General features: G+C 37.1%; 3 protein-coding genes across 6 annotated transcripts in view; all 3 read left to right on the top strand.

The window, feature by feature from the left end:
* Positions 1-27,547, top strand: part of LOC125140842 (carcinoembryonic antigen-related cell adhesion molecule 5-like) — a 141,933-nt gene that overhangs the window by 42,234 nt on the left and 72,152 nt on the right. The gene's annotated exons all lie outside the window — the stretch shown is intronic.
* LOC125140832 (carcinoembryonic antigen-related cell adhesion molecule 6-like) overlaps positions 1-27,547 on the top strand; it is a 53,338-nt gene that overhangs the window by 1,983 nt on the left and 23,808 nt on the right. For 2 of the 4 annotated variants that reach the window (XM_047810929.1, XM_047810928.1), the window contains exons 3-10: positions 52-333; positions 464-730; positions 2,311-2,437; positions 2,797-2,833; positions 3,027-3,049; positions 3,379-3,480; positions 3,786-3,857; positions 3,997-4,052. In XM_047810929.1, the coding sequence (XP_047666885.1) occupies positions 52-333; positions 464-730; positions 2,311-2,437; positions 2,797-2,833; positions 3,027-3,049; positions 3,379-3,418 (776 nt within the window). In that variant the 3' untranslated portion in view covers positions 3,419-3,480; positions 3,786-3,857; positions 3,997-4,052. Of the gene's footprint in view, positions 1-51; positions 334-463; positions 731-2,310; positions 2,438-2,796; positions 2,834-3,026; positions 3,050-3,378; positions 3,481-3,785; positions 3,858-3,996; positions 4,053-4,957; positions 5,241-24,659; positions 24,716-26,679; positions 26,751-27,547 lie in introns of those variants that run through there. The other 2 variants (XM_047810930.1, XM_047810927.1) reach the window with 2 other exon arrangements.
* The window catches only part of LOC125140831 (carcinoembryonic antigen-related cell adhesion molecule 5-like), a 31,317-nt gene continuing 12,043 nt past the window's right edge, over positions 8,274-27,547 (top strand). Inside the window, exons 1-2 of the mRNA XM_047810925.1 lie at positions 8,274-8,545; positions 8,730-9,044. Coding sequence (XP_047666881.1) covers positions 8,494-8,545; positions 8,730-9,044 — 367 coding nt within the window. The 5' untranslated portion in view covers positions 8,274-8,493. The remainder of the gene's footprint in view (positions 8,546-8,729; positions 9,045-27,547) is intronic.

Here is a 27,547-nt window from a genome sequence, read left to right as displayed (position 1 = left end):
TGTTACCTTGTGTATTAAGTTGTGTGTCTGAGCCCTGTACTATATTTTAAGTCCCAGATCCAGTCTCCAATGTTACCATAGTACCAAGTCAAACAGAGCTGGTCGAATTCAACACTGTGAGTTTCGTCTGCTCTGCTTCCGGCTCCTTTTTTTCATTTATTTGGCTAAATGACAGCTCTGAGATAACAGCAGGGGAGCGAATCCAGATAACAGACAACAACAGCAAACTGACCATTACCAGTGTGATGAGAGGTGACACAGGCCCATACGAGTGTGAAGTATACAACAGCATCAGCAGAAATAGGAGTCTCCCATTCAGCCTCACCATTTACTGTGAGTCATGTTATATCATGCGACTTGTTGACAGTCATGAGGTGTATCCAACAATCATGCATGTTATACCTGGTCTCCACAAGACCATGATGGCTCTAAAGATGACTAAATATGGACTGTTCCATTGCAGATGGTCCTGAAAATGTTGCTGTGGCAGCAGATCCAGAGGGACCCTTCTACAGTTCTGGATCTAATCTCAAATTAAACTGCTCAGCTGAGTCCAGGCCTGCTGCTGAGTTTCATTGGGCTGTGAATGGAACAGAGCTTGTTAAAAAGGGCCAAGTGCTCAAACTGAACAACATTCAGATCAGTCACAGTGGCAATTACACCTGCATAGCCCATAACACACAAACCCTACAAAACTCTGTGTCTGAACCGATCAGCGTCAATATACTAGGTGGGTTATAGATTAGTTATTGAAATCGTGCAACAAAATTAAATTCAAATCAAAGCAGCTCCCCTGGAAATGTGGAGAATTTTTATTGTTGCTGAAATTTTGGTAGAAAAAATGTTTATTTAACTGTAGTAGATGGCAATAGAAAAATTGTAAATAAATTAGTTAACCTGAAAAACACTGACAGATTAATCTCTTCACAAAGAAATTGAAAATGGATTGATACAATATTTTGCACTCACAAGGAAGTAAATTATTATTTAAGTAGTATGTTTTGTACAGTATTATGTAAGGAGTAAACAGAGTTGTGGCATGCTGTTATAGGAAAATAATTCATTATGAGTGTGTCATGTTTCCGTGAAAACCAGAGACTCCTGTGATGAATGTTACAAAGCACAGACAATGAGCAATCCTTCCTTAGTTGTTAAATAATTATCTCCTTACAAAGTGCATCAGCTTATCAATAACACAAAATCTTTTAGGCTTAGGCTTAAAGGTAATGCTAATGCTTCATGTCCCTCTGAATTACTATAGATATTATATTGTAGTAGAAATAACATTTAATTTAAAGCATTATTTCTATAATTTTAATTTCTATCTGCACTTTGCGGAAATTAATCGTTTCAAAAATTCTGATAACTCCATGTGATTATTATATAAATATAATCTAGTGGCGAGGGGTGAAAATCAGTCAGTGTTTAGAAAATCAAATTTTCAGTGACCATCTTCCTTATTAAAACTCTGCTTTTGAGAGTACTTCTTGAATGTGAAGTTTATTAAATGCTAATACTTGTAGGGCTTTGCTTGACAGTACAAGACGTAAGTTAAGTTACTGCAAATAATATACTTCCATCATACAAAGAGAGAGAGAGAGAGAGTCAGCCTGACATTATCTCTGGAGGCGGTTATAACATTGGCATGGAGAATAAAAACAAAGAAAGAAAGCGAAGAAAGGCTTACGATAAGGCAAGATGTAGGACCCGTGTTAATATAGGATCAGCTTTCCAGCGTTGGAGAGACCTGAAGGAGCGGGAAGTTGGCGCATATTCACAGATTGGAGATTCCCGAGTCAATAACTCCTGAGCTAAACGCTGTTACTACACAAATAACACCTCTTTTCTATCGTAGTAATGTAGAGAGGCAGCTACAACAGCGTTTTGTGTAGTAACAGTGTATAGCTCTAACTTTACTTAAGACGCCGAGGCGCTTTTTTCCTTCTCAATAGGTGAGTAACGTTGGTTTTGCTTTGCTTCACAGAACTAATATATACCGTCCTTTGCATGATTATGCTTGTCATTTTTGCTTGTTTGTTTACTGCAATCGTATTGTTTTTCCCTTCAGCTATGATAAAGATACATTTCTTTCCATTAGTTGGCTGGGTTACGTATGTATGTGTGGGCGGAGCTATCAATTCAGGGGTGGGACCCATTTGGGTTAGGGGCGTGTTTGTTTTGGTCATTTCAAATGTCAACACTGGCTTTCAAACATACCTTTAATATATTTCTATAATTTTTGTACAACACATTTTTGTGACATGTTCTTAAAAGATAATCTGCAGGTTTCTATTTTTTATCTATTAATAGATAGAGGGAGTGAAGGAGGAGATGGAGATTCACTGTCTGCAGGAGCTATAGCTGGGATTGTTATTGGAGTTTTATTAGCTGTTGCTGCAATTGCTGGTTTGATTTTCTATTTTGTGAAAGTAAAAGAGTAAGTAAATTAAACCCTTAATTTCAAATATACTTATTTCATATATGGGTATTTAGTAATAGGTATTCATATGGGTATTCATAGTTTCTATGAGTTATAAACATGTATTTTTTTGTAAGCGACTCATAGAACATGAAGTCAGTATCATAATTGTTTAATTGTTCATAATTATAACTGTTAACACTCAAAGTGCTGTTTTTATAAAGGTGAAGTAAAATTTGATATCAAATCAATGTATGTGTTCTTAATATTAAATATGTCTATGTAAATTTGTCTTCTTGTTGCTCACTCATGTAATATGAAATAACACTTCAATCTGTATGACACTATAATCTGGTCTACATTTTACTGTCATTCAGGCCAAGAACAACTCCAGAGGAAATAACCAGAGTGGAGGTTTGTGTGAAGATCTTCAGTCATTGATAAATATTTGCTCAGCGTTAAAGACCAGACATTAGCTGATGGCATTTTTATGAGATTGATTATGCCATTCCTGGGAGATTCTGTGTTTGTTTAGGCTGTACAGTATTTATATACACCATCATTTACTACAACATAATGATCTATTTATATATTCTTTCTTATACAGCAACACATAATGCAGGTGGACATGTAAGTCAGTTTCTTTATTCAAGAAAAAAGTGGTGATATTAGGAAAATTAGTTTCAATTTGAAGAAGCAAGATACACTGCAAGATGTTTAATTTAGCTGCTCTTTACCTTTAAAGCTGCTAGAACGACTGTACTTCATCCCACAGCATGTAGAAGCCATAGATTAGTGTGTGTTGTGCTGCTTAGTCATGAAGTTACATGGACTTGAATGTGTACTAATAATTTGCTTATCACTTTTAATGAAATTGTTCATCAGTAAAGTACAGTTCACTAAATGTATGTCAAGTGTATTTATTTACCCATTTTACAGAGTTCTGCTTTTATTTTTAGGATTCACAGTATGAAAATATCCCCAGATTCCATAATCTGAACACCAGGGTGACTGTGGGTGGATCTGACACTCAGATGCCTCACACACCTCACCCTGTTATGGTAAAGAGTCTATTAATTTGATTTGTACATTATTGCTATTACACTATTGCTACACTGGAAGATATTGAATTTAGATGCTCTTTACGTTTTAAGCTACTGGGGCGACTGTACTTCATCCCATAGCATGTACTGTAGAAGCCATAGATTAGTCTGTGTCATGCTGCTCAAAGTCATGAAATTACATTGACTCAAATGTGTACTAATAATCATCTGAAAACTTAATAATCATCAGTAAACACACAGTCCATTAAATGTATGTCATAAATGTAATTATTTACATTTTACAGCGTTCTTTTATTTTTTAGGATACATACTATGAAAATATGGTCGGCTCCCATAACAATCCTGTGATGCGTCACACACCTCACCCTGATGAGGTAAACAGTCCATTTATTTGATTTGTACACCATTATTAATTTAACCCTATCCCCATTGTGATGAATTTAACTATTGTTATTCTGACATTTTGTGATGTCACGTACAGCTTATTGAATTAATGTATTACTAACCATCTAGGGAGTAATATATGAAAACCCCTGACATGCAGAAATCAGCTCTTTTTTGATAATGAGGTAAGTAGCTTTACTTCAATTATATTTAGGACAAGAATAAGTTTCATCAAAGTAGTAGATTGGAGAAATTCTTATATACAGTAGCACTGAAGTAAACTCCAGAATAACTCATGCAACAAATGATATTTATGAAATATTACACAAGCAGGAGTTATATTGAACATCATTCAGTCAGGACCACTTCGTAAATGAAGGTTAGCGAGCATACAGTTGGTGTTGGCGGGATGGTTCTGTTCTGTCCGTGCGCATGCATGGACTGGGCAGGGAGGCAGCACTGGGGAATGAATAGACACACACACACACACACACACACCCAGGCGAGTATTTATTAGCAGCTGATGCAGCTTACTGCGTGGCCTGCCTGAATTAATGCGATGCTTGATGCACGGCTGTGATTTGGTTGTAGGCACAAGGGTGCAGGATGAGTGCTGCAAGTAATCACAGCTGTGCTGATATTCACTACAACTGCAAGACTGCGAGAAATTGATATGGAGTAGCTGACATTTCAGACATAGTATTACCAAATGTATTGTGATTTTTATTTCTCTCTTAAATAAAATAAATCCTCAAGATGATACACCGGATAGAGCATGTTTCCATGCAATACAGAGGCAGACAGACAGCCCTGAGTACAGTAAGTGTAGGAACAGTGTAGTAAAGTGGATTGAGACAATCAGGGAAATGTTTGTGTTACTCTAAATATTGGCACTCCTGGAATATCAGAGCCTATTTTTATTTACAAAATAAAAACATTTTTTAGCTAACGTTTCATCAACATACTTCCTCTTGTAATGGCTAAGAAGGTTATAAGCACTTCATGCATTCTTTGCCCAATTTCAACAGAGTTATAACAACAGTCATTGTTCACAAGATCTCATTTGGCTATAACACAATTCTGTTTGTAGTGTGACTGATCCTTGCTGATGTTTTGGTGATGCATTTTGTGAGCTGCTTTCATGCAGCCCTTCAGGACGACTTAAAACACGGCAACCACAAAACTCAGTTAAACTCTGTACAGTACTACTCTGAAACTATAAAACTGTATGCTCATCTGTCCTCTTCTTGGCACGTTTACAAACTGTCCAGACATTTGAATTTTTAACAAACATTATGTCCCTCATTGCTCCTAATGGTTAATTTTTAATGTATTGTTATATGCATAAAACTGTGTCAAATCGCACCTGAATGTTTACTGATCTTACATTTATTTTTGAGTCATGTAATTCTTATTCAGTTTCAAAAACTTTTGCTGAAGGATTATTTTGTAAAATGTTTGTTTAAACCCAGTTCAGGAAGAAAGACATGATTGTGTGATCAACACCCTGTTATCTGTTATACTGTAGGGATTACAGAGGACAAATGTCACCAGCTCTGGGAAGAGGAAGTAACAGTGAATATTTGATTGGTGTCAAGAGAGAGAAAACATTATGATTTTTAAGTATCTTTATAAATAATTATAGCATGAGTAGAAGTCTATACATTTGAGAGATCTGATAGATGAAAATGTTTAAAAACATGTACGTGTAGTAATTTTATAAGAAAATAAATATCACTTTATCCATTCTAATGTACTTAAGTGAAATTAACTTATTCTAGGTAGTTGTTATACTTAGTCTTATTATACTGTTATTTATAGTGTTGTTTATCTGGTCTTCACGTAGCCTTTGATAAGAAATATCCTTGAATATTTTTTTTTACCCTGCTTTCCATCTTGTTTTTTCCCATCATTTAAAGCAGAAAACTGTCACTAACTGTTTTATAATGACAATTCTTGATATATTCTGTAAAATCATTTATTAGCCATATGTGTCTAATTTTCATGTTTGAAACTCCCTCTTTTATCCTGACGCCAATCACTGAAACACAGAACACTCATTAGGAAAATCAGCCACACTTCCTCAATCCAGCATCCTTTCATAAGCAATCTCTATTGTCTCGATTTCCCTGTTAAGTATTTGTTACATTTCATATTGGTTATGCATTGTATCATGTACAGTCTGGATATACAGTATGCATGTCTTTGCTTTGTTTCTTTGCTATGTGTTTTTCCTAATAAATACTTGATAATATTCCACTATTGCTAATTAGTTCATCCAGCTAATATTCCTTTTAGGAAGTAAAATAAAACATCAGGAAGATGAGGAAGAAAATGAAAGCTGTTTGTCTTTTTAAAGTAACTAGATAAAACATAAAAAGAAAAAAATTTCTACTGAATCAAGGATTCATCAGTTTACAAATCTTTTAAAGTGGTTAGAGATTATATTGATTATCACCCAGGCTAAACTTTAAAGATTTTTAAAAACTTGCTTATATTAAAAACAGCTCTAAGGCAACACAACCATCAGACATCAGAAAGAAGATTTAAGGTGACATCATTGTTATCCAAAAACTCTAAGCTATAGTACATCAGAATGAAGGCTCCACCAAACCCCAGGAAGCCTTTGGCATGAAGGTGTGTAATATTGCTGAACCATGTAGTGATGCTAAACGTCTGCTGGACTATTAAAGCAAAAAAAAAAAAGTGTGCTGATTATTGAGAGTTGATGTGGGGAATTTCTCTACTAAGTCTCTTTTTCACTTCATTACAGATGCTTTTTATTCATAGTCACAATGTAGCTTTACACAAATCCAGGTTTGAATTTAATGTTATTCAGTAAACCTAATAAACAGAGATGATGGTGGTAATAACAACAAGAACAACAAACCTCCCTGTGATTACATGATAAACAAATCCCGAGGGGAACCAGATTCAAAAGCGCAGCCATCCTCATCTTGGTGACACCGATAATACTCTTCACCCCCAACCAAACCATGGCTTGGCATAATGTTTGTATAACAGTACATGGTAACAGTACATCTGTTTGTTCGTAATTAATGTTAACACTATATAACAAGATTAGGCTAAACTGTAAAAAGTAAATCAGACTTTATAAAAGGTCAATACCTTTCAGAAACTGTCTATAAATAAAACAATAACAATTTTAACTGTTTTGCTATAAAATAAATTCCATTCTATGTCAAAATCACCAGCTACTGGCTGATATTAGATATTTCCAGTGAATACAGTAAACACTCATACAGTATGTGTACTGATAAGCCCATAATGTCAGCTATCCCAAATGACGATAAAAATTATTATAAATTCAGGCAGCAGAGACACAAGCTTATTACTCAAAACCACACAGAAGCAGACGATGGCAAATGATATTCAATTAAACAAAGAAAATATATTTGTTGTCAAAAAATACCCAAGAAACTGCTGCTATTGCTGTGATATTTCACTGTAACATCTGAACGGCAAATTATATGCAGTGAATTGAATTTTCAGTTACATTAATGCCTGAAGTCGGGCACATAATGAGATATTAAGGTGAATCCTTGAAGCACCAAAACAGAATGGGGATGAATTTAATAGCTAATAATATCTTCTGTTCCCCAAGCAGAGATATGAGCCTGATTGGACTGACGGTGGCGCTGTAGTGTTGTATTCGATATTCATTACAGAATAGTACAAGATTCTTAGAGATCTTCCTTCTTCACGTACTTTCCATTAATCTCCAAATGGATATGACTTTTTGTACGCAACACTGCTGATTACAGTAGGTTCACTCAATTATATTTGGAGCATTGTATGTGAGTTATTGTTGGTTTTAATTTAATTCAGGTTTGTGATGTTGCCATTCATCAACATTGTATTTAAGTTTGAATTCTAGTCTAATGCTTACAGTATATCCCATAAATATTTCCTAATCTGTAAATGGATCTGTAATCATCACTCATTACAAAAAAACATGAACATGTCCATCTCTGCATCATCTTTTTTCAGATCAAAGTCACACACTTTATTTCATTTGTTTCCAAACTAAAATGATGACTTCTTGGCTCAAGCTATAAACAAACAAACAAAAAAACAAACAATATTTGAATAAAATTATTGTAAAAAATATTGTTATTGTTGTTCTTATTGTTGTTCTTGTTCTTATTGTTGTTATTATTATTATTATTATTATTATTATTATTATTATTATTATTATTATTATTATTATTATTTATATTGTGGTTTTCATTGCATACGATGTTGAATGCAATTAGAATAAACGAATTTTTATACCGTTTTTTTTCTCAAATATACTGTATCGTACATTCAGTGGCTATGAAACTGATCACCTGACAATAAGGTGGACAATAAAGGCGGAACCTGAATGTAAAGATCTGGGGAAACCGGAGGAGGAGAATTACTCTAATAATGTTCCTGTAGGCAGTTCACTCTCTCAGTTCACTCCCTCAGTTCACTCTTGAATGTGTTTAACACTATTTACAAACCTGCTTTCCCCAGACGTTTACTTTCTAATTCGAGTTTGATCGCAACGGTTCATCTCGGTCATATCGAGTGAATAATCGGCACAATTCTCTCTTTAGGGACGATTATTGGTCTTTCCTGATGGATTTACACGCTGTGGGCTGCACTCTGTTTCTGCTGCTGACATGTTCAGGTGAGCACAATATTATACATATTTATACATCTATTATATGGTTATTTATTAAAGGAATACAGTGAGTAACTACAGTGACATAATATGGAAAATAAGCATTAACAATATACAAATGTTCGCATTATTATTAGTATTATTATTATTATTGTTGTTGTTGTTGTTGTTGTTGTGTTTATTCACACAGGTCGAGGCTTTGGCCAAGTGTTGGAATTACCTGAGAGTATAATTAAAACAGTTGGGGAGAATGTAGTAATTACCCCAAAACGTCTTCCTGATCCTCCTCACTACGCAGTCAGATGGAGTGTTAATGAAACGATCATTCTTACTGGACCACCGAATGGAGTTACTATACCGCCACCGTACAAAGACAGAGTCAGTCTGGACACCACATCTTTAGCTCTGACGCTCAGGAGCCTGACTGAGAGTGATACTGGACAATATGTACTGACTGTAGACACTACAACTATTTACACTGCTCACACCTCACTGCTGGTACTTGGTGAGTAAAAAAAAAAAACTTTTTATAATATTTTTGCAGTAAGATATACCCTGTACAGTCCTTTTAAATAAAAGGATATTTTATAGCTTTACAGTTTATATTTTACAATAATATTTTTTTATCTATACTGTAAAAGCTGAATCCAGTTACAGGAATCACAAGCTGAATCCAGTTACAGTACACATCTACCAAATTGTTGAACATTATCATATTACTCATGCATTGTAAGTTTAGCAAAACATTATTTAGTTCCCTGCTTTCATGTGATCTTTTTAAATTGGAGAAAGAATATTGTCAAATATACTGTAACTAATAGAACTTTAGAGTTCTAAACAGATTTATTAATAGTTCTAAACAAATTTCTGTAATGATTTTCCTATGAATTATATGCCCTGTCACTGTCCACTCCATGTGTGCCACTGCAATTCTTCATCCATACTGCAGCAAAATCTCCAAAACCTTTTCAATGCTCCATGACTGGTGGCTAAAGATTGGTGACTGGTGGCCACATAACAAATCTGTAGTTCTATAATAACAGATTTATTGGACTAAAATACACTTTACTTACTTTTACTCACAGCTAATTCATTGCTAACAACTTTGAATATTTTTTTTTTTAAATTTTGATTGTGACAGGTACCTGGTGGTTATGCACAAATATAGTTTTGGTTTTGGTCCACGTAGGAAATCTGAGAAATAGACAGTTAACTGTTTACTGGCAATATCGTATTTCATCACATTTATGTTTCTAATACGCTGTTAAGTTCAACCAAATTAAAAGTACTTTGTTCCTGTATTTTTTTGTATCCAGTGTCTGGTGCATCAAATTGCAGTGTCCAACAGTAGCCAGCAAGCATTGACAGATTCCGGTTGCTTTCTTTGGAGCAATGTCCTGGTAGCAATGTCCATCTTATTCTTGGGAAACCGTAACAGATCTCCACAGATATTCCAGTTGTAATTGCTGCACTGGATGTGCTTCAGTAACATTTTCATTTTATCGTAGGTTTCTTTCATGTGTGCTGCATAGCCATTGCCATTGTGTAACAAAACAGTTTTGAGGCTTAACATTGACGAATCAATAAAGAGACGCCACTCTTGCAGGTCCAACAGTAGCTAGCAAGCATTGATGGATTCCGGTTGCTCTGATATCGTTTTTCCTTCGTAGCAATGTCCTGGTGAAACCTTTCACCATGTATGTCACTGTCCAAGTGCAAGTGGAGGATATTAATCTTAAATGACATGTTGCACTTCATCGTTTTGTATGCTCTGAGAAGTTTGTCTACCAGCAGAATGTAATGCAGGGTTCTGTAATTGCCAAGAAAATAGTCAGAAACATCTTTGATGGCTTTACAGGCAATAATTTCTCGCCCAACTAACAGATCTTCGAAGCGCTTGTCACTCATAACATGTCTGAGTTGAGGGCAAACAAAAATGCCCTCTTTTATCTTACCCTCACTTATTCTTGGGACCCAGTAACTTTCAGATCTCCACAGATATTCCAGTTGTACTTGCTGTACTGGATGTGCTTCAGCAACATTTTCATGTTATCGTAGGTTTCTTTTATGTGTGCTGCATAGCCATTGCAATTGTGTAACAAAACAGCTTTGAGGCTTAACATTGACAAATCAATAAAGAGACGCCACACTTGTGGGTAATAGTCACAACCCAAAGCAGAGAACAATCATTTGATGTCATCAGAGAAACAGAGACTGTCAACTTGTGCAAAGAATTTGGTTATATCATTTTGGCGGCTTCGAAAAATAGAAGTTTTCGTACCTGGTAACAGCAAACACCATTTCTGCAGTCTCAAACCCAGCAATTCGGCTTTTGCTTTTGACAGAACCAAATCTCTGTCCAGATCGTTTACTTCTGACTATGTTATGAGATGTGAATTGCCTGATAAGCACGGTTTAAAATCCGGATCAATGTCACTGTCAGTTCCCTGCATTCCAGTGTCTCTATCTGGTTCGTCTAAGGTCCATTCCTCTGGTAGTTACGGAATTGGAAGTCTGTTGTCATGTGGCACAGGTCTCATTGCTGAAGGCAGATTAGGGTATTCAATTGACTTCTATTTTTTGCAGAGAAACCAGACACATTAATCAAACAGAAGTAACAGTCCGTCACATGGTCTTTCTGTTCTTGCCATATTGTTAAATTTGCATTAAAATCTTATTTGTACTGGTGTCCATCTACAGTAAGCCCTGTACTACATTTTAACCCCCAGTTCCAGTCTCCAATGTTACCATAGTACCAAGTCAAACAGAGCTGGTCGAATTCAACACTGTGAGTTTCGTCTGCTCTGCTTCCGGCTCCTTTTTTTCATTTATTTGGCTAAATGACAGCTCTGAGATAACAGCAGGGGAGCGAATCCAGATAACAGACAACAACAGCAAACTGACCATTACCAGTGTGATGAGAGGTGACACAGGCCCATACGAGTGTGAAGCATACAACAGTATCAGCAGAAATAGGAGTCTCCCATTGAACCTTACCATTTACTGTGAGTCATTTCATATCATGCAACTTGTTGACAGTCATGATATTTATCAAAAAAATCCTTCATGTTATACTTGGTCTCCATAAGACCATGATGGCTCTAAAGATGACTAAATATGGACTGTTCCATTGCAGATGGTCCTGAAAATGTTGCTGCAGCAGCAGATCCAGAGGAACTCTTCTACAGTTCTGGGTCTAATCTCAAATTATACTGCTCAGCTGAGTCCAGGCCTGCTGCTGAGTTTCAGTGGGCTGTGAATGGAACAGAGCTTGTTGAAATGGGCCAAGTGCTCAAACTGAACAACATTCAGATCAGTCACAGTGGCAATTACACCTGCATAGCCCATAACACACAGACCCTACAAAACTCTGTGTCTGAACCCATCAGCGTCACTATACTAGGTGGGTTATAGATTAGTTATAGAAATCATGTTCAACAAAATTAATTTAAAATCAATGTAGTGAACCATGCTAAAACCTCACTGCTGGTGTTTGGTGAGTAAAAAAAATGTTATAATATTTTTGCAGTAAGATATTTTTTTTTCTTTAACCTTTGTAGCGTCTGGTACAGGTCATTTTAGATTTCATGTCCAAGGCACCCTAAATTTCAACATCTACTCTTCAATCAACCTATGAGCAACCCAGTTTTACACACACACAACTGTCTCCAGAATGACTGGAGCCTACACAAAGACCAGATAACCTCATGCGGCTTCTCTGATTGAACTCATAGGGGCCTTCAACCAGAACACACACACACACACACACACACACACAAAACACAATGAGACATTCCTTTTACTAATAAAACCCGAATATAAGATACTCTAAGGTTCTTATTCTTATAACCCTTTTGTAATGTGTTTCTTCTTTTAAGGCTTGCCTGACATAAAATTATTTGCTCCTTACTTTCCTGACAAGGGTGTATTTTATCAATGTGTCAGAAAACAACATTGTATTTAACATCAGTTATACTCTAATTACTGATCATGGCATGTTAATATATACCTGTTCTAATGCTGTATGCCCCTTTAAGGTCTGATGTCAGAATGTATACGAAGCTATCGTTTTCTTTTTACTTCCCTAATGAAAGTGCATTTTGTTTTGTGTTTCATTTTTGTTTCTTTGCCTTTATAAGAACACAATATCGTATTAACATCAGTTACCCTTCGATTACTGATCTGTGTATGTAATGTACCGCTGCCTTTATACCGTCATTACCCTTCATGTTTAGTATCCAAATGACCACAAAATTATCGGTTACTCGTTTTTCAAACAATGGTGTATTTTTGTCCCAGTGTCTGGTGCATCAAATTGCAGTGTCCAACAGTAGCCAGCAAGCATTGATGGATTCCGGTTGCTCTGATATCATTTTTCCTTTGTAGCAATGTCCTGGGAGCAATGTCCATCTTATTCTTGGGAAACTGTAACAGAGTCCCAGTAACAGAACAACAACTTTCAGATCTCCACAGATATTCCAGTTGTACTTGCTGCACTGGATGTGCTTCAGCAACATTTTCATTTTAGTGTAGGTTCTTTCATGTGTGCTGCATAGCTATTGCCATTGTGTAACAAAATAGCTATGAGGCTTAACATTGACGGATCAATAGCGGAAAAAAGAGTCTCCCATTGAGCCTCATCATTTACTGTGAGTCATTTCATATCATGAAACTTGTTGGCAGTCATGAGGTTTATCCAACAATCCTGCATGATATACAGTACCTGGTCTTCACAAGATCATGATGGCTCTAAAGATGACTAAATGTGGACTGTTCCATTGCTGATGGTCCTGAAAATGTTGCTGCAGCAGCAGATCCAGAGGGACCCTTCTACAGTTCTGGGTCTAATCTCAAATTAAATTGCTTAGCTGAGTCCAGGCCTGCTGCTGAGATTCAGTGGGCTGTGAATTGAACAGAGCTTGGTGAAATGGGCTCAAACTGAGAAACATTCAGATCAGTCAAAGTGGCAATTACACCTGCATAGCCCATAACACACAGACCCTACAATACTCTGTGTCTGAACCGATCAGCGTCAATTTACTAGGTGGGTTATAGATTAGTTGTTGAAACCATGTGCAACAAAATTAAATTCAAATCAACTGCGAAAATGCAATAGATCGCAACAGAAAAACAGAGAATTAGATAAAATTGTAAATGAACTAGTAAACCTGAAAAACATTGACAAAATAAATCTCTTCACATAGGAATTGAGAATGGATTGAGACAATATTTTGCACTCACAAGGATGTAAAATGGTTACATTTAATTATAATTTAATTAATATGTTTTATACAGTATTATGTAAGGAATAAACAGAGTTGTGGTATGCTGTTATAGGAAAATAATAAAAGTGTAATTTTTCAGTGAAAACCAGTCTCCTGTGATGAATGTTACAAAGCACGGACAATGAGCAATCCTTCCTTAGTTGTTAAATAATTATCTCCTTACAAAGTGCATCAGCTTATCAATAACACAAAATCTTTTAGGCTTAGGCTTAAAGGTAATGCTTCTGCTGTACATGTCCCTCTGAATTACTATAGAAATTATATTGTAGTAGAACTAAAATGTAATGTAAAGTATAGCTGCTTTTAATTTTTATCTGCAGTTTGAGGAAATTAATTATGTTATATTGAATGTTTTAATTAATTAATTAATTAATTAATTATGTTAATTATATAATATATTGGCGAGGGGTGAAAATAAGTCAGTGTTTAGAAGAAGTCTTTGAATTTTCAGTGACCATTTGACTTATTAAAACTCTGCTTTTGAGAAATCTTCTTGAATGTGAAGTTTATCTTACGGACCTCCGCCTATATCCATTGTCCAACAAAAAGTGGTACAGCTCCCACATACTTTGACACACAGGGGTGAGCCTGGTCTCATTTGAAAGAAGAGTTTCAGAAATTATTATTCTCTAGTTTCAGAAACTAGTTTCAGATTGATTCTAGGCCTTACTGGCACAAAGTTACAGGGGTTTGAATGCAGATTTTCCTGTCCGCCTGGGTTGTTTTTCTGATAAACTGATTAATCTTATTTTTCTGGAACATGTTAGGGACACACCAACAACTGAGAGTCATAGCCACATGTCTTGGCTTTCACCAAAAAAAAAATTTCAAGTCAAAAGACCCCAAAATGGATTTTATATGAATATTTTTCTACGGCCCTGGTCGTCGGGTGCAGCGTTTTTGTGTACTTGTTTACTATATAACTTTGAAATAAAAGGCTGCAGGCTCAGTCTGACAACCATAAATAAGCCTAGACTCTCTCTCTATCACTCTGGTGTGAAAACAGGCCTGTAACTTGACACCCTGAGCTGTGAGAGGGACAAAAAGTCAGGGATTACGCAAGAATTCTTCTGCGCATCCAGTTCACGCAGACACAGGCAAAGAACATACGGCATGTCATATACCCTTGGAATCGTCTGCTTATTGGCTAAACGGCTGTATAGGTCCCAGCCCATTTCATTGCTATTGGAAGGAGTAATTGTCAGTCAAAGGCGGGTTCCCAAAAAATGAGGTCATGCCACCATTGGCTTCCCAGCCGTCTATCTCTGCCATACAAGCACCGATTGGCTCAAATGAGGGCTTATTTGATTCGTTAGGACCTGGGCTATAAATATGACGTAGACTTTGAATATCCCAATTAGGAGTTAGAGCGGCAAAACGAGATGTTGGCGCACTTGTTTCCAGTTTTCAGAACACTAACGGAATATTTGCGGCGCGACCAGAGCGTTTTGGATTAAAAAGCTTACAGATTTCAATTCCTTGGACCTGTGTGGATTTTTGTGGATTATTTGTGTTGGAATATATTACCCCAGTGAAGAAAGAGACGCGTCTAAAGGTAAGGGAAAAACCGGTCTAGCGCCACCTAGGTCAGTTTTGTCCGAAATTTTTTTCTAATTGTATGAAGGCTGTGAATCATATTGTGCTTTGTGTGTGGGCTTAAAAAATTATTGAGAGTATAAACTTTACTAGGTAAATAGGTTTTTTCGTATTTTTGGAGGATTTGATGCTTTAAAGTTGAATTGAAGCTTGTTTCTGGGTCATCCCCTAGTGGTCACTTCTACTTCCGTGCCGTGTACGGCACAGGGCCCGTAAGAGGTTAAGTGCTAATACTTGTACGGCTTTGTCTGACAGTACAAGCGATAATTATATAAAATAATCTTAGCTAATAGAGTAAGTAAAGTGATTACAGTATTATCTTGATTGTAGGTCATTGATATTTAGTCTTAACTGTACTGACAGAGCTAATAGTGTTTCTAGTGATTACTGTATTACTGTTTTGATTATAGATTAGTGTTGAAATCTATTGTGTACTGTCGTGTATCTAAGTCCTATATTACATTTTAATCCCCAGAGCTCCAACGTGGCCATAATACCAAGTCTAAATGAAGTTGAACTCATCAGCACTGTGAGTTTTGTCTGCTCTGTGTCCGGCTCCTCTCTTTCATTTATTTGGCTGAATGGCAGCTCTGAGGTAACAGCAGGGGAGCGAGTTCAGCTAACAGACAACAACACAAATTTGACCATTACCAGTGTGATAAGAGGTGACACAGGCCCATATGAGTGTGAAGCATACAACAGCATCTGCAGAAAAAAAAGAGTCTCCTATTCAGCCTCACCATTAAGATTAATGGTGAGTTATTTCATATCAGTTCAACAATTATGCATTGCTGTAATGTAAATAGAATTGATGTGAGAGTAAGTCAGATGCGAGAAAAGCAAACAAAATTTAAGAAATTCAGGATCTAAAAAAGGTTTTAATCTGGTTTATTACAAATGTAATAATTTCCTGCTATGCAATCAAGATTCCCTCAGAATTCCATGTTTTAATAGAAAAAGGACTAATGTAAATAGATAAAGAAGCCGATCTACAACTAGGAATGGATAAATTTCTTAAAAAATTATAAATTGTATTTATGCACAGCATTTCAGGTCACTGATATTTATCTTGATTTTACATCTTTACATAAAATACACTTTTCCAAGTTATAGCCCAGCAAAGTTATAGCACTTGGCACATGGCTTTCTGTTCACTTCATATGATCGGTTTAACATAAAAATTTGTAATCAAATCAATGTGTTCTTCAAGATTTATGTCTTGTTGTTGCTAACTGACTTGTAAAGGAAATAACACTTCAATCTGTATGAGTCTATAATCTGGTCTACATTTTACTGTCATTCAGGCCAAGAACAAACTCCAGAGGAAATAACCAGAGTGAGATCTTCAGTCATTGATAGACATTTGCTCAGTCTTAAAGACCAGACATTTAACTGATGGCATTGTTATGAGATTATGCCAGGGCTCTCAAGTTTTGAAAACAGGCAAGCGTGCCCCCCCCCCCCCCCCAAGTATTTGTTTAATTTAAATTTGTTAATTGGGTGTGTGTGGGAGGGAGGGAGGGAGGGAGGGAGGGAGGGAGAGAGAGAGAGAGAGAGAGAGAGATTATGACTGGTGTTGTTTATTGTAAGTGTTTGTTGCCTTTTTGGACTCCTTTATCATTTGTAATGTTGCTCCCATTTAAAACAGTTCAGTTCAAGCCCAGCCATTTTTAGGGTCATGATTGAGGACAATGTCCCGTCCAGAGACAATCTGTTTTGTGTTGAGGTTTTGTTCAAACCAACCATCGAAAATTACCTTTTTTAATGAGCAATGAATTTTTTTTTTATTGGTTGTTGTGTTAGATCTTCCCCAGATAGTGCTATTTTCTGATTGGCTATTGTATAACCTCTTTTTTGATTGGTTGATAAGTGTCATTCCTGCCCGGTTCCATAGAGACAGCGGTGCAGACTGATACATTTTGGGTGCTGCGGCATATTAAGTATATGATTAATAGTCAAAAAGTTTTTCTGCATGAGAGATATGATGTGTGGTGGGAGAGCATGACAAAAGACCGAAATGCGTGACTGTCACTCTCATGCGTGATACTTGACAGCCCTGTTATGCCATTCCTGGGATATTTTGTTTGTTTAGACTGTACAGTATTTACATACACCATCATTTACTACAAATAATGATTTATTTATATATTATTTCTTATACAGCAACACATAATGCAGGTGGACATGTAAGTCAGTTTCTTTATTCAAGAAAAAAGTGATAGTGTAACCCAGATAAAGTTATGGGTGTTTGTTTTAGATTTATGCATTTATGCAAAAACCAGTTGTCACGTGATACCTGTATGAGATAACCGTAATTAAAAAAAATTAATTATTTGTTAATTGTTTTTTTTTTTTTTTGTTTAAATAATATACATATGCTGGTAAAAATGATTTAAAAAGAACTTGCATTTTGTTTAAGTTTTATTAAGTTTGTGTCACATGATGATGGGTGCGCGCGTGCATGGTGAAGCAGAGAGAGAGCGCAGGAGAGAAAAATGGAGGGAGATTAAGACAGCGGAGCTTCTGAACTAAAAAGTACGTCCTGTTCTTTAATTAGTGTAACGAAGCTAATTAGGTGTTCAACCCGAATCCTTAGAAGTGATAGTTTCTGTTTGGAGTGGTAAAGACATTGGAAAGACGTTGACATCGCCTCTGACAACGGATATTTAAGTTGTGGATTACCGCGCTTGTGCATGAACTTGGCTAACAGACTGGCGGATAGCTAGCTCAACTAGCAAGGACTTCGTACTTAAGTAAAGTTGGCCTCATATTCACAGATTCGATTTTCCCGAGTCAATAGCTCCTGAGCTAAAGGGTGTTACTACACAAATAACACCTCATTTTTATCGTAGTAATGTATAGAGGCAGCTACAATGCAGCTACAACCCAATTTTCCTCAATATCAGCTTTCCTCCGGATTGGACAAAATACATAATTCTCTATGTGCGAACACCGAAGAGACAGATTCCACGGGACCGTCCTCAAAGTGCAAAACCCGAAAAGCGAATACAAATAACAGTTAATAACTTTACTGTAGCACAGTGTACTGTCACCAAACTCAGATCACACATCACTGATATCCTAATTGATATAGTACAACACGTATTTTGGGGAAATGTCTTTTAAGTTTATTTTTTATGATTTTTTCATAATAAATACAAAGCAATAAAATTATGAAAAATCATAAAAAATCAACAAAAAGTCATTTCCCCCAAATAAGTATTTTCGTATATGTATTAGGACATCAATGATGTGTTTTATGAGTTTGGTGACAGTGTATTACAGTAAAGTTATTGAATATAATTTCCATAATAGTCAATTTATTGATTATTTTATAATATTAAACAAAAAGACATTTCCCAAAGTAAGTGTTTTAGTATACGTATTAGGACATCACTGATGTGTGGTCTGAGTTTCGTGACAGTACACTGTAGTACAGTAAAGTTATTGATTTTTTTTTAATTATGAAAAATCATAAAAATTAAACAAAAAGACATTTCCAAAAAAATAAGTGTTTTAGTATATGTATTAGGACATCAGTGATGTGTGTTATGAGTTTGGTGATAGTACAGTGTATTACAGTAAAGCGATTGACTGTTTTTATAGTATTCGCTTTTCGGGTTATGCACTTTGCAGACGGTCCCTTGGAATCTGTTTCTCAGTCGTCTGCACATAGAGACTTGTGTATTTTGTCCACTGCGGAGGAAAGCCGATTTTGAGAAAAATTTGGTTGTAGCTGCCTCTCTACATTACTACAATAAAAATGAGGTATGAATGGTAGGGAGAATGGTATTGATGTGGCCCAAACCCTTGGCATTTCTGTTAATGTACAGGAAGATGAACCTGCACACAATAAGATTGATGCTTCTGTCCAAGGAGATGAAGAGATTGGTCAGGTCAGATGGCAAGGTGCAGGCCCATTGATTTCACAGCCAGGAGATTGTACACATGCAATGTTGCAAGGTTGAGTTAAAGAATCATGTGGAGTATGAGATCCTGATGTTAGACTCGTCCCCAAAAGCTGATCTTCCTGCAGGTGTGTTTCTTAACCCTATGGTTGTGCCCAGTGGAGCATTAGATATCAATAGTTTTAGAGTACTGGTAAAGAATGAATGCTTGAAAGAGACTGCTATACCTGTCAGAGCAGTGATAGGATGTATTTATCATGCTGATGCAGTCACTACTATTCCTCCTCGAGAGACAGTTTAATCTGAGTGTGATGTAAATTTGATGAACTTTGGTGACTCTCCAATCTCAGAACAATTGAAGAATAGACTGTGTAGAAAACTGGCCCAGAAGTCTCATGTCTTCTCTATGCATGAGTGGGATGTCGGATTAGCTAAAGGAGTGGAGCATAAAATTCGACTTTCAGATACTCGTCCCTTTCGTCAGAGATCTCGTAGACTGGCTCCTGCTGACATTGAAGATGTGCAAAAGCATCTACAGGAACTGTTACAGGCAGGGATCATAGCTGAATCTAGAAGCCCCTATGCATCTCCAATTGTAGTGGTTAGAAAAAAGAATGGGACTATCAGGATGTGCATAGATTACAGACTGCTAAATAGCCGAACCATACCTGACCAGTATACTACACCTTGCATTGAGGATGCACTGAATGCACTGTCAGGGAGTCAATGGTTCTCTGTACTTGATCTGCGTGGTGGCTTCTACCAGATAGCAATGTCTGAAGAAGACAAAGAGAAAACCGCATTCATATGCCCATTAGGATTTTATCAATTTGAACGTATGCCACAGGGCATTACAGGGGCTCCGGCTACCTTCCAAAGGTTAATGGAGAAGGCAGTTGGGGACATGAACCTTTTACAAGTCTTGGTATATCTTGATGATTTAATTGTCTTTGGAAAGACACTGGAAGAGCACGGAGAGGTTGCTCAAGGTCCTTGACCGTCTTGGAGAGGTTTGGTTGAAACTTTCAGTAGATAAGTGTCAGATCTGCTTGTCCAAGGTAAAATATCTTGGGCACATTGTGTCTGCAGAAGGGGTTGCCACTGACCCAAAAAAAATTTATGCCGTTACCCAGTGGCCTATTCCAACAAACCTGAAGACACTGCAGTCTTTTCTTGGATTTTGCGGCTATTCTCGCAGATGTATTGCAAATTATTCTGCAATTGTTAGACCCCTTACTGAGCTCACCAAGGGCTATGATCCCACTCAGAAGAGTAAGAAAAAAGCCTTGGATGTTACAAGAGTTTACTTGAGAGCGTGCAAACCGTTTGGAGCAAGATGGGATCAATCTTGCACAGACGCATTTCACCAGATTATTCACTGTTTGACACATGAACCAGTACTGGCCTTTGCAAACCCTCAAAAGCCCTACATCCTACATGTTGACGCCAGCTTAAAAGGACTGGGTGCCGTATTATATCAAGAGTCTGCTGAGGGCTTACGACCTATTGCGTTCGGTAGCGGAAAGCTGAGCACATCTGAAAGAAATTACCCTGTACATCAGTTAGAATTCTTGTCCCTCAAGTGGGCAGTAGTTGACAAGTTTCATGAGTACTTGTATGGAGCAAGATTTACAGTACGTACCGATAACAATCCCCTTACATACGTGCTGTCCACAGCAACTTATTATCTAGAAACATGCCAGATGTGAATGGAGCAGATGAATGGGTGACAATACCTCAGTCTGGTGTGAAGACACTCTGCCAGCCTGGGTCTCAGCCAGCCTTTCCTACCAGTTCACCTGTCTGTTACCCAGTTGGGGGCATCTCCCCATTGTGTCCCAAACCTATATGCTTTCCCGACACACCTGGAGTTAAAGTCCCTTGAACTTATGTCTAGGCAGAATCTCAGGAGAGCTCAGGAAGAGGATGATGCTATTGGACCAGCCATTCAGGCCGTAAATCATGGGAATTGGCCAGATGACAAGAACACCAACCCAGAGCTCTTGCGTCTAAAGAGAGTTGTCAATGAAAGATGGCTTGTTGTACCGTTTCAGTAAACGATCATCAGGACATGAAGTCTGTCAACTTCTCTTGTCAAGAAAGTTCAGAGAAATGGTTATGCGGGCTATGCATGATGATTTAGGATACTTTGGGCAGGAAAGGACCATTGAACTAATCAGGAGTAGGTTCTTATGGACAAAAATGGCTGTAGATGTTGAGGAGTACATACAAATTTTTTGGAAAGTGTATTTCTTATAAGACCCCTCCACAGAAAGCTGCTCCATTACACCAGATTATAAGCCATGGGCCTATGGACCTAGTGTGCATGGATTTTCTTTCCATGGAGCCAGACTCCAAAGGGTTTAGTAACGTACTTGTAGTCACAGACCATTTGACCATTTTACACGGTACCCGGTACGCTCAGGCTTTCCCAACTAAAAGCCAAAAGGCCCAAGTTGTGGCAAAGATCCTTATGGAAGGGTACTTTGTACATTATGGACTCCCTACCAGGATACATTCAGATCAAGGTAGAGACTTCGAGAGACTTTGATTTGGAAACTCCTGTAATCGATGGCGATTCGTAAGTCTCGGACAACCCCATATCATCCACAAGGAGACCCGCGGCCCAAAAGGTTCAATCGTACTTTGTCAATGCTTGATACTTTGGGCCATGAGACGAAACGCACCTGGAGCCAACAAGTGAGTTACTTGGTTCATGCATAAAACAGTACAAAGTGTGATGCCACTGGTTATTCGCCTTATTATGTGACGTTTGGGCATGAGGCAAGACTTCCAGTTGACTTATGTTTTGGAACATCCCCTGATGGTATAGAGACCCCTTGTCATTCTCTGTATGTTGCAAAGCTAAAAGAGAACTTGAAGCTAGCCTACAAGTTAGCCTCTGATGCTGCAGATAAAAGGCACCAGAGAAACAAACGATTGCATGATCAACGAGTCACTTTTTGAGCATTAGAAATAGTTGACAAAAAATAGGTGACAAAGTTTTACTTAGGAACTTGGTCCTGAAAGGGAAACACAAGCTAGAAAGCAAGTGGAAACATGAGCCCTATGTAGTTACAGGAAAACTGCCTAATCTGCCTGTGTTTTAAGGTCAAGTGGGAGGATGGTAGTCCTGGGACAAAGACAATACAATGAGATCGTCTTCTACCCATTGGACAGCTAGTGAGAATGCCCCCTGCTGATCCTGGTAAAAATCTGCCAGTCCGACCTCGAACCAGAGCAGTTACACGAAATAAGAGAGATGTAAGCTCAGAGACTCCAGGGTTCTCAGAGTCTTCCGATTCATCTTCTGAGTTGGAGTATTGTATAACTTATAGTTCCCAGTGTTTCTAGACCTACAAGTGATGATGTGGACTCCCACCTTACTCCAGATGTGATGAATACCTGAGAGAGACTTGGACTCTGAGTCTGATGAGAACGGAGATGAGGAGCGCAAAGAAAGTCTAACATCTGGTCTTGAATCAGAGTCTGAACCAGAAAAAGAAGAGACTGATGTCCGTAAAGACATTATTGTGTCCAGGCCTGAGCCCAGACAAAAGAGATCTGTGAAGCCAACCATTAGACTCACGTATGATGAGTTGGGTAGATCCAAAGATCAGCCTCTAACTATTGTGCACAGGGGTATTGTTATTAAGATTGTATCAGAGTAAGGAAACAATAAGTACCTAAATAGTTATTGCACCCCTAAAGATCCTTAGTTAATTTTCCTAGTGTCTTATGAGGACATACAGACATTTAGAAAGGGGAGGGTGTAACCCAGATAAAGTTATGGGTGTTTGTTTTAGATTTATGCATTTATGCAAAAACCAATTGTTTATGTTCCATGTAAATAGTTGTCCAATTGAATGTTGTGTAAGTTAAAATTAATTGGCCAGTAATGAGTCACGTGATACCTGTATAAGATAACCGTAATTAAAAATAATGTATTATGTGTTAATTGTTTTTTGTTTAAATAATATACATATGCTGGTAAAAATTCTTTAAAAAGAACTTTGTTTAAGTTTTATTAAGTTTTTATTCGTGTCACATGATAATGGGTGCATGCTGGGTGCGCGCGTGCATGGTGAAGCAGAGAGAGAGCGCAGGAGAGAAAAATGGAGGGAGATTAAGACAGCGGAGCTTCTGAACTAAAAAGTACGTCCTGTTCTTTAATTAGTGTAATGAAGCTAATTAGGTGTTCACCCCGAATCCTTAGAAGTGATGGTTTCTGTTTGGAGTGGTAAAGACATTGGAAAGACGTTGACATCGCCTCTGACAACAGATAAGTTGTCCCGCCATGTGCATGAACTTGGCTAACGGACTGGCGGATAGCTAGCTCAACTAGCAAGGACTTTGTGTGGTGAAGGAGTATCCTGTGAAGCATCCAAGCTCTGTCTGTGTTCTTCAGCGCCCTGTTTCTTTTTGACGCGTGTAAGGAGTACAAACCATCTTCATCAAGGTATTATTTTCCGTTTGTTGCCCTCGTGGTGAAGTAGCCATTTTGTTTGGTATCTATGAACCCCAGCTACGTACAGGCCTGCAACTGGTAAACTGAGTACAGTTTTCATTTACTTTTGCCGGCTTTTATTATTTATTTTGTGACAAGTTTGAGTAATAATTGGATATGTTACTGATATTTTTCATTTAAACTTGACCTTGATTTTTGAACGTAATCTGCACAATATTTTATTTGACAACACATTTCATTTTTCTCGGTACCTGTTGATATATTTAATTATAAATAGAAGCCACACTCAAGGTAAAGATGAGACAAATTGATTAGGATTAAGATTGTTAGATATTTATTTAAAAGAGCACAGGTTAGCCACCCCATATTAGCCGGTAACGCTAGGGGCGCTACATTAGGAAAATTAGTTTCAATTTGAAGAAGCAAATACACTGCGAGATATTGAATTTAGATGCTCGTTACATTTAAAGCTGCTGGGACGACAGTACTTCCTCCCGTAGAAGCCATAGATTAGTCTGTGTCATGAACTTACTTTGACTCAAATATGTAGTACTAATAATCAGCTGGAAACTTAATAATCATCAGTAAACACAAAGTTCACTAAATGTATGTTATAAATGTAATTATATACCCATTTTATGGCATATGTTCGTTTTTTTTTTTTTTTTTTAGGATACATACTATGAAAATATGGTCGGTTCCCATAATAAGAACCCTGTGAAGTGTCCCACACCTCACCCTGATTTGATTTTGTACACCATTTATTAATTTAATCCTATTCCCATTGTGATGAATTTAACTTTTGCTATTCTGACATTTTGTGATGTACAGCTTATTGAATTTATTTATTGCTAACCATCTAGGGAGTAATATATGAAAACCCCTGACATGCAGAAATCAGCTCTGTGTAGATAATGAGGTAAGTAGCTTTACTTCAATTATATTTGGGACAAGTTTCTTCAAAGTAGTAGATTGGAGAAATACTCACAGCACTGTGAAGTGAACTCCAGAATAACTGGTGGAGTAATTAGCCCCGGCACGGGGCTTTGTGGGAACTGCAGTCCGGAAGCGCTTAATATTCCGGGGATGTTTCTCCGAGTTGCCGGTTGAGAGTCAGGGCAGGTGCGTCGACCGTGACCAGTACAGAAGATTTGGAGAAATTCTCATATAGCATTGAAGTGAACTCCAGAATAACTAATGCAACAAATGATATTTAAGAAATATTGCACAAGCAGGAGTTCTGTTATATTGAACATCAGCACGGCTGTGATTTGGTTGTAGGCACGAGGTTACAGGTTGAGTGCTGCAAGTAATCACAGCTGTGCTGGCTACAAAAAGTTGCAAAAAACTGCAAGAAATTGATAAGGAGTCCTACTCTGAAACTATAAAACTGTATGCTCCTCTTTTTGGCACATTTATGAACAATCCAGACATTAGAAATTTTGACAAACATTTTTATTTGCCTGATTGCTCTTAATGGTTAATTATTAATGTATTGTTATATGCATAAAACTCTGTCAAATTCCACCTGAATCTCTACTGTTAAGTGCTCTTTGACCTCCTCTTATTCCTTATCGGTGATGTTTATGGTCTTTTCAGAAATATCCATTTCCTCCTGCACCAGCATTTAGCTCTTCTAGTCTAGGTTTTGTTACATTTTAATGTTTTACATTTATTTTTGAGTCTGTAATTCTGCAAGGATTATTTTGTATAATGTTTGTTTAAACTTACTTCAGGAAGAAAGTGTTGTAAAAAATCTTAGTAGAAATAATTAAAATATTATTCCTTACAATTCTATAACCAAAGTAAAGTATTAGGCCTTGCAAAATATTACAATTGCTGTCATAAGACATATGTAGGTGATGTTGTAGGCCAAAGATGTTTATTGCAACCAGATTCGGGGCTGTCAGGCCTAGTCAGTCTGAGCACATTTGTAATAACAACTTATGTAGAAGGGAAAAGACCATGGTTCCCAGACCTTAGCTCATAAATTGTTATGGAAAATGAAGAACACCATGGTTCTCAGACCTTGGTCCATAGCAATAACATGTTATGTAGAATGAAAAAAACAGTGGTCCACAGACCTAGGCCCTGAGAACTAAAGGGAGGAAAATCCATAAATGGGCATGTGGTGCTCATAAACTTGTTGTGCAGACTGAAGAAGGCCCAGGTGTTTAGTCTGAGGTCATGAAAAATAAGGGGAGGAAAATCCATAAATGGGCATATGGTGCTCATAAACTTGTTGTGCAGACTGAAGAAGGCCCAGGTGTTTAGTCTGAGGTCATGAAAAATAAGTGGAGGAAAATCCATAAATGGGCCTATGGGTGAAAGGTAATGGGGAAATAAGGGGAAATTTGGTCAGTGTATTTAGAAAACATAGGAGGTAATGCTGGTAAATAAGGTGATATGGCACCTGGGCTCCTAGGAGCGCCAGGGTATATATTGAGAAGATATCTGAGGTTTTTCGTGGGCGAAGGTGTATGTGTGCGCACGTGGGCGCATGCCTGTGTCTGCGGATCAAGGTGGGTGTTTTTATTTTCGCAAGGATGTCGCGAGAGTTTTTGTTTCTTTTTTTGATTGATTTGGCATGACATGCTCTTTTGGGGGTTTTAATTTGTTACTTTGAATTTGGCAAATTATAATTTGTTGGCTGATTGACCACAATAAAGAAGTTTGCTCATTCTCATCCAGGTCTGAGGAGTTTTCTCAGTATTTTTGTAGTAATTATAGAGTTAACAGTTAAGTTTAACTAAAACAGTCTTTAGTAACCAAAAAGTCTAAGTGTGGAGATCACCCTGTGATGTGTCGACTTGGAGACCGGCTCTGAGTTCCCGACAAAAGACATGATTGTGTGATCAACACCCTGCACTTTATCTGTTATAGGGATTACAGAGGACAAATGTCACCAGCTCTGGGAAGAGGAAGTAACAGTGAATATTTGTTTTGATTGGTGTTTTGGTTCACAGTTCTGATGGATGAATATGTATGTATGTATGTATATATATGTAGTAATTTTATAAGAAAATAAATTGCATTACTTCTGTATTCATTCTAATTAATTGTACTTAGGATTAGTAAATGTAACTTTTCAGATTTAAAATTTAAGTTATTATTAACAAATTAAGATTATTATTAGTTTTGTTTATCTGGCCTTCACGTAGCCTCCGATAAGAAATATCCTTGAATATTTTATGAAAGGTCAGTGATCATATCTTGCTTTCCATTTTGTTGTTTTGATTTCTTTATCTAAAGCAGAAAAATTTCACTTGTTTTTAAGTGACAATTTTAGATATTTATTCTGTAAAAATCATTTATTAGCCATATGTGTCTTATTTTCTTGTTTGAAATTCTGTGTTTTTTTCAATACATCTTATTTAATAAAAAGTACATCTTAACAAAAAGTTATAAAGGTTATAAATTAGAATGGTTAAAATCTAGGTTATTTCAGTTACAAATTCATTCCAATTTCATTAGAATTATTACAGTTTCCTTGTAATAATAAAGAAAGGGTGCAGCTAAACAGAACGCTGTTATGATTACAGAGTTGTCTAAAGAATTCAATACAAAAGTGATCTAAGACTTCAAGTGCACAGTTTCTACACTTGGTAAAGATGTGGCCAAACTTGAGAAGGAAAATGTGGATTTCATGGAGTGAGTACAGGAATAAGAGCAACACAAATGTTGTTAGAACTTAGTGTTGTGTAGACAGACCTTCAGAAGTTCTGGATTCCACAGCTGCTTTTATTGGCCA

The sequence above is a fragment of the Tachysurus fulvidraco genome, chromosome 3 (assembly GCF_022655615.1).
Source record: "Tachysurus fulvidraco isolate hzauxx_2018 chromosome 3, HZAU_PFXX_2.0, whole genome shotgun sequence".
Classification (NCBI taxonomy): Eukaryota; Metazoa; Chordata; class Actinopteri; order Siluriformes; family Bagridae; genus Tachysurus; species Tachysurus fulvidraco.
Note: the sequence above shows the minus strand (reverse complement) of the source record. Positions and strands in the feature narration are given on the sequence as shown.